This window comes from Fukomys damarensis, unplaced genomic scaffold, assembly GCF_012274545.1.
Source record: "Fukomys damarensis isolate Sample0158 unplaced genomic scaffold, DMR_v1.0_HiC HiC_scaffold_24, whole genome shotgun sequence".
Lineage (NCBI taxonomy): Eukaryota > Metazoa > Chordata > Mammalia > Rodentia > Bathyergidae > Fukomys > Fukomys damarensis.
In genome coordinates, this window is record NW_022900936.1 from 67345898 (window position 1) to 67354058 (window position 8161).

An 8161-nucleotide genomic window follows, 5' to 3' on the forward strand; every position below is an offset into this window, starting at 1 on the left:
TTTTCATATTGAACCTGGGGTTGAGAAGCCCAGTGCATCCATGCTGTACCTGCCTACATGGGCCACAGAACAGTGAGAGGCATCTCAGTCAGCCGCTGCCTCTGAGGCCTGGTTCTGTGCACACAGAAGCCCCAGCCAGCACCAAGGCCCAGCAATGACTCATAGCAACAGTGCAGTCCCACCCAACACATCTTCTGCCTGTGGGGTCTTCCTGAACCATAGAGCTCCACCACAAACAAATGCCCCTAACCATGCCTCCCAGGCCTCGCAGTGATTGTGCACAGGAAGAGGCCCATGCAGGCTTTGGGAGGTACTCAGGCCACCTGGCCGGAAGGTCCTGGATCTTGGGTGCCCAATACATAGACTCCCCGCCCTGGGATAGGGTACAGCTGGAAGAAGGAACACAGATTTCTAGAATTTGAGCTCAGGCAGGGGCTCTGAGGTCTAAAGGCAGCACTGATGAGATAAAGAGCCAAAAGTTTATGATTTTCTGAAAATATAATCTTGAACTTTGGGCTGGCAGAAAAAAAAAGCAGCTTCAGCCAAGACAGACTGAGTCAAATGGCCCTGATTTAACAGTATTGCTCCATAAAGCCATTAGCTCACCACACACCTCCACAGGGATGGCTTCTTTCCCTAGGCCTCGCCGATTCAAGCCAAATGGCCAGAGACAGGGAGGCGTGAGTTCTTCTAGGATGCTCTGACTTGCAAGGCCACGTTCAGAAAACTGCACCCCAGCATGGTGAGTAGAAGTGGTAAGTTCTGAAAGAGTTTCATAGTCCCTCCTGATGCTATGTCTTCTCCTCTATTTAACACCATCACTTAAGGAGAAGCTGTCTCCACACACATCTTATGAGGTGTTCATCAGTTAGGAATCATTTTTGTAAAATTTCCTGCAGCCAAAGATCTTATGTTAGGGAGTCTTTCAGCCTCAGGATTTCTGTCTCTTAGCTGCTGAGCATCTTCGTTCCTGCTTCCAGCCAATCCTTAGTGTGCTGGCTTCTTGCCTCACGGTTTATAAATGGCTCTCTCAGCACAAGGCAGAAAGCAGGAGAGGGGTGGAATATGAGAACACCAATGCTATCTTTTTCATTTTCTCCCCTTTTAAACAGAAGGAACTAGCTTTCCCATAAGCTTTCTCAATGACTTCAGCTCAAATGTGTCAGTGGGCCACTCTGAGCTGTAAAGATGGCCCCAAGAGTGGCCTCTAATACGGAAAAGGGCAGGGAAAGGGGGAATGGCAATGAGTCATATGCTGGCTGTCCAAAGCATCTTTCAGAAATTGGAAAAAGCCCTAAAGGATGCAAGGAACTGAGACCCACAGAGATGAGGGTCATACTTAAGTCACTCTCCTCTTCTCGATAGGAACCTGTGCTTTTTTGGAGGAAGGAGTCCAGTTAGTCTTTTGTACAAAATAGATATAAGAAGGAAATGGTACATAGGGGGGTGGTGGCAGTGCTTACCTCTTTCAGGAATAAAACCAAAAAGTACCCACCAGCTCTGGAGGCAGTGGGAGCAAACCTGTATAACTTTTTCTTGCTGTGTCTACTGTGTTTCTCGGTGGGGGTGGGGGATCTCACATCCTAGGGACTCTTCATCAGGGATTGCAACTTGGAGAGGGCACAGGGACCTGGTTGAGGTCCTTGGGCAGTAGAAAGGCCTCCTGGACTGTGACATGGACCTGTGAGTACAGAACTGAATATTGAAGGCACAGTTTTAAAACATGTGCTCTGAAGAGCTCTGCAGGAGCTCAATCCCCAGACAGCTGAGGCCCTGTGGAGTTGAGACAGACACCAAGCCTGGTGCAGACCAAGCTCTGGTCTTAGCAGGCTGTGTGCCCAGTGGGAGGCAGGCCACTGTGATCAGGGTCAGGAGGCAGCAGGTAGAGGTTACCAGGTCCAGAGGGAACCCCCACCCTGGGGATGCAGTCTTTCATACTAGTGATTCCTGCTCAAAGGTCTGACACTCACTCTGTGCCAACACCTTGCTTTTTACTCCTGTGAGGGCACCAGTGCAGAAATGTCCTCAGCTCACCTTCCTCTCTGGTATCAAAATAACCAGCTTTCTCATTCTGGGTTGCTGGCGGTGGTCCTTCTCTGAAACAAATGTCTCTGTGTTCTTTACTGCAGAAACAACACACACCTGCAGCACACTCATTTGAAGAACATTTTCTCCTACACCTTCTCCTCCTGGAGTTAATCAAACCTTGTGTGAACACTCCCTGGAGAGCCCTCCTCCGCTGCACTCCGCACCAGTGCACTGCTGGGAGCTGTTCTAGCTAATCCCAGGCAGGTGGGGAGTAGAAAGTACCCCTATACTCTGGCTCACCAAGCACACAGAGAGCCTGCATCCAATGACCTGACTTCATCTAGGTCCCTTCTCCTAAAGATTCCACTACTTCCCAGTTGTGCTGTGGGCTGGGGACCCAGCCTTAACACAGCAGCCTTTGATCATTCAAGACTCAAACTATCGCAGTGCTTACTGCAGTATTCTTGAAGTGTAGCATTCTCTTTGTGAATGTTTGGCGTGATTTATACCATCAGTGCAGTAGTTGGGAGCCCGTCCTTGAAGCAGGTACTGGGACTCCAGCCACTCCCTGTTTCTCTCTCTCTGCTTCCTGCTCACCATGAGATGAGCAGCTTTCTTCACCATGTACTCCCCACCATAATGGTCTGCCGTGCCACATGCTCAAAAAATGTGGGGCCAAGATATCATGGACTGAAACCTCTTCAACTATGAACAGAAACAAACCTTTCCTCTGATTAAATTGGTTCATCTCAGGTATTTTGTTACCGTAACGGAAATCTGACTAATACAACATTGTGAATGCATCCAATGACATGGAATTGTTCACTTTATAACAGCTAAATGTGTTACATAAATTTTGACCCAGTAAGAGAAATGCTACATTGCTACACTACTGGGCATCATGAAGTACCTTTTACCATGAGCTTTTCTTCTCATACCATGTATACCAGAAACAGCCAAATTTTTTTTTTTTTTCAGATAAGGAAAGCTGAGATTCACTGAAGCTGTGAGACTTCAGGTGTGCTGCCTGCTGAGCCAGTGCTCATTCTGTAAAGTTCCCAAATTACACAACTCCAAGGCAGCAATGAAAGCAAGGGCACCATTGGATGTAAGGAAGCTGCCCCGTCTCTTTACCTCCATGTCCTCCTGAATCAATGAAGGAGCTCATCTTTTAGAAACAGTGTGGTGGCGCACGCCTGCAATCCCAGCTCTTGGGAGGTAGAGGCAGGAGGATCGCTGAGTTCGAGACCAGCCTGGGCTACATAGTGAGTTCAAGACCAGCCTGAGCTACACAACGAGACCTTGTCTCAAAACAAACAAACAAATAAGCAGGAAGGAAGGCAGAAGAGTAAGAATGTAAATAAGACCAACTTTGTTATCCAAGGCATTTCTTTGATGTTTCATTTTTAATGGGTATAATTCAATATTTAATAAGAATATCTGTAAAGCTAGGCAACTACTACACAAGTTTCATACCATTTTCATCCCAAAAAGAAACTCTGCTCCCATTAGTCACCGTGCCGCCCCATCCCCGATCCTTCCTTCCCCATTTCTGTCTTGACTGATGTTCCCATTTTGGACATTTGTGTATGTGAAGCCATGCAGTATTTGTTATTTTATGAGCAGCTTCTTTCACTTAGCAAAATGTTTCCAAGGTTCATTCCTAATCTATAGTGAATCAGTCCTTTACTCTTTTTTATGGTCCTCTAAGCCATTTCTAAGCACCTGCAGTCTTCCTGTCATTTCTTTGCTGCCTGCTATGGAAATGAGAGGAGGTGAACAGAGTAAGGAAAACAGAATAGCTCCCATGCTGGAAGAGGCCACAGACAACCCAAAGAGTCCCCTACAGTCTTCTTCTTTTCTGGCTGGGCACAACATTAGGCATTCTAAGCTATTCTTTGATGTCCTTGTCTTCTTCTATTTCATACAAAGTGACAAAGAAGTGTCACGTCATGTCTGTTTGCAGAAGATGAAATGGAAGCCTCATAAAAGAACAGAGCAAAGGGTCTCATCCCATCATCTCTTATCCTATTACTCAAGGTTAACTAACTAAATACTGCCATCAGGGAAAAGGCAAGAGAAAAATCAGTGGGTTCTCAATTGTCCAGATGTGGGGGCACATATTTAAACTCAAGCTGTATTCTTTCTGCCATCAGGCCATGTCTTCTATGATTCGGCAGCATGTACCTAGAACACAACCTACATCAAAGGCAAAATATCTCAACATGGCCAGCTTACATGTCCCTCTCCATCCCTTCTCCAACACAGACTAGAATTTACCATAAACTAAAGAAACAGGGCAAAGTGGTATTCAGTTATATGACGGCCCAAACGAAGACCAAGTCTTCTACAATTTCTGGCCTGCTGAAGAAAAGCTTCCAGAAGGAACAATGGCCCTGCCCAAAGCACCACAAGGCTGTCATCCAGCCATACTTCTTACCCTCCCTTCAAACTTGGCTGTGGCTCCTTCTTTGATGCAGAGGTTCCGAGGGGGCAGAATGAAAGCAGGGGCCTCCATCAGTGGAGGGGAGCCAATCCTTGAAGGATCCACACTCAGGGAGGTTTTGGATGCATGTGATGAGGCAACCAGCTTCACATCCCCCATGGTCTGCAAAAGGAAGAAAGGAGACCAGGTCAGGTCAGGCCCAGCACAGCCCCTCTTCCCTCTGGGTGTCACAGCTCAGCCTGAGGGTGTAGGTGTGATGAGGAGCAGGTATCCCCTCAGGCTGGTGTCCACCAGAGGCTTGGTAACTTCTCCACAGGAGGTGCCTGGGCTAGACAGAGCCTGCAGCCATGCCTGCTTCCCCAATGTCCTCTAAGGAACCTTCCATGTATCCTTGGTCCCATCTTCTAGGAAAGGGAGGATGGAACAAGAAAAGGGAGACTGGGTGTTGCAGACGTTTAATGACAGATCACTCAAATCTGCACTGAAGAGTCACTGATCCTTTAGAATTGACATCTGCGTGGAGCCACTTGTGTAGGAAGTAAAAGCTGTTGAACTACAGAGCTCACAGGCTACAGAAAAATGGCATCCATACTCCAAGAAAGGAAGGAGCTGGGGGTTGTTATGGGGAAGGAAAGAGAGAGTCTGGTTGAATGAAGGGATAGACCTAACAGAATTAGAACTTTTTCCATTGAGGAAAAGGCTCAAAGGCCACAGAACTTCAGAGAAGGGAAGTATTTTATCTGTTTAAAACAGGCCCAACAGGGTCACGTGCCCAAGGATACAGGGCAAAAGGATGTCATCACTGACAAGAATACCTCAAGTCTGCACTCTTGGTCCAGGACAGACAAGATGCAGCTGCCAGGCTCATGGGAACAAAGGGGCTGATGCAAGAAGCTAGAATATGTGGCTACCTATTGCAGCAATGTCTGACTTTTGGAGTGTTTAATTATTTTCAAGTTTATATACATTTTGTGGTAAACACTGGAAAATATCAATTTGTAAAAATAATAAATTATCATTTATTGAATACTCACTGTGTTCGAAACACTATAAGGAAGATGATACTTTATCATGTTTGTTTTTATTTTATTAATTTTTTATTGACACAATGATTGCATAATTTACAGGACACAACATGATTACTTTGGTTCATGTATACATCATGTTATGATCAAATCAGGGTAGGTAGCATACCCATCATTTTAAGCACTTATTGTTTCTTTGTGGTGATAAAACTCAAAATCCTTTTCCCAGCTTTGCTGAAATGTGCATTACTGTTAACTAAAAAGCCCCTCCTGTGGAACAGAGCACCAGATCTTACACACCTATTTAACTGAAATAATTCAAAGTTTAATCAATATTTTGCAAATGAGGAAGCTAAGCTTAAACAGGTAGAATAATTTACCCATAACACAGCTGACATGTGATTTGAACCCTGACTTATCAGGTCCCAGAGGTCTTTTTGTCCATGCCACACAGCCCAAAGGACAAACATGTGAAGCCACATCTAAATTCTATTACGTAATTTTGTTTTCATGAATATAGAAAAATGTGCATTTTACATGGTGGAAAGAAAAAAATATATAGATACTACCTATTTTTTCCTATAGAGTTTTGGCTCTTGTAAATAAAGATGGGAATGATGGAGGGGTAGCAGGATCCAAAGGCCAGAGGACAGATCAGAAAACAGGCTACAGTTGAGGGAAGTTGGGTCGTCACACTCCAGTCACTGTTGTCACCACCTGGAACACATCCTGAGTTTGCCTGTTCCAGGTTACAAGCTCAGACTGGGGCGTTAGCAGACAGGGACAGCTCCAGATGGGGACTACACCTTACCACAAAATCCCTGGGGCCTGGTACATGGCACAGGACATACATCTCCTAATAGGTGAGATGCACGTTCTTAGTTTTTGCTTTTTTGTGCATTTTCTTTAGGTATTCAGTCACACACTTGTGACTCAAAGGCACAGTAGTACAGGGGACATATAAGTAGTTGGTTTAAAATTAACATCTAACAAAAGTAAAATAGGAGTATATCTATTGAAGTTCAAGTTACCAAACACAGTGACCAGCTTGGTACCTGGCTGGGCAAATCTGACTTTCTATTTCACTGCTAAGAAATTAGCTTTGCAAACAAAATTCCTTTCCAAATGATGGGACTCCACAGACTCAGTGTAATAAGCAATAATAAAAGCAAATACTTGCACAGCACCTACTGTATATCAGGACCAGCACTAAGCATATTTATTCCTTAAAGCAACACTTTGAAACAGATAATTTCATCCTCACCATTTCAGTGATCAGCAAGCTGTGGCCAGTGAGATTAAGAAATCTGCCAAAGGTTGTATATTTACTAGGGGGCAAACCTGGCATCAGAGCCCAGGTGTGTGGCACCTGAGCCCTGTTCCTATTTGCAGGCCTCTTACCTCCCACAGCATTCAGAGTTGGCTGGAGGGAGAGGGTCTGAAGCTGACATAAAAAGGAGAAATGTGGAAAACAGTTCCATTTAAATACATTTGAAATTTCACATGTAAAGTTATTTTTCTATATATCAAAGTACACTGTCAGCAACATTAAAAGATGGCTGATAATCTAAGATAAAATGAAAATGAAGAATTAGAACACACAGAAGAAGAAATCACCCCAGCAGATAAATTGGCAGAGGATACGACCTGGATAGGCCACAAAACACAAATGACCATTGAACCAATGAAGAGCCCAAGACTGTGAATTAAGAACAAGCTGGTATTTTTAAGCTAAACAAACTAACATTTAGAAAAGAAAGATGATATACAGTCAGTGGTGGTGAGCCTATTTCACGCAGGCCACAGTGAGCCGTTTGTATCACTGAAAACTCTAAAAGGTTCGCCATCGGCGGTACACATAATGCTGGTGAAAGCACAGTGAGATCAGTATGCACATATCCACCCAGGGAGACATTACTTTGTATGCTTTCTGCAAAGCAATTTGAAAGAAGAGAGAGAGACTGAAAAATCTGTCCATCTCTTTTCTTATAAACCAACATTTAGAAATAGGTTATTGGGAAAGAATAAGAGATGTAGTTTCAAGTTTATATATAAGAACACTGGTTGCATTATTTATAGCAAACGCTAGGTATAGTTTTTAAAATCTGGTTAAATATCCAACAATGATAACTGGTTATCTACAGCGGAATGCCAGGCAATTAATGGTATGGGTGTGCATTTACAAAGAAAATAATGACATGAATGTAATGATACAGAAATGTTAAAGAACATGTCATTGCGGAAAATTTCAAACATATAGAAAAGTAGAAAGAATGATAATATGAGCACCCCAGATATGTACCACTTAGATCCAACTATTTTTTCCATTTTTATGTTATTGGGTTTTGTGCATGTTTGTAGAATCATTTCAAAATAGTCATATATTTTTAGTTGGTACAATAATTATATGTGTTTATGGGGTACAGTGTGATAATTCAAAGCATGTATAAGGATCAAACCAGAGTAACTGGCATTTCCAGCTTCTTAAACATGTACTATTTTTATGTTGGAACTTTTTTTTGGAGAGGGTACTGGGGATCAAACTTGGGACCTTTTGCTTACAAGGCAGGCGGCAGCACCACTGAGCTAAATTCCTGGCCCATGTTGGAAATTTTGACTGCCTCTCTTCTGTGTGTGTGTGTGTGTGTGTGTGTGTGTGTGT

General features: G+C 43.8%; 1 protein-coding gene across 3 annotated transcripts in view; it reads right to left on the minus strand.

Moving 5' to 3' along the window:
• The window catches only part of Mylk (myosin light chain kinase), a 224230-nt gene that overhangs the window by 177024 nt on the left and 39045 nt on the right, over positions 1-8161 (minus strand). For all 3 annotated transcript variants that reach the window (XM_010618082.3, XM_010618079.3, XM_010618089.3), the window contains exon 2: positions 4469-4636. In XM_010618082.3, the coding sequence (XP_010616384.1) occupies positions 4469-4633 (165 nt within the window). In that variant the 5' untranslated portion in view covers positions 4634-4636. The remainder of the gene's footprint in view (positions 1-4468; positions 4637-8161) is intronic.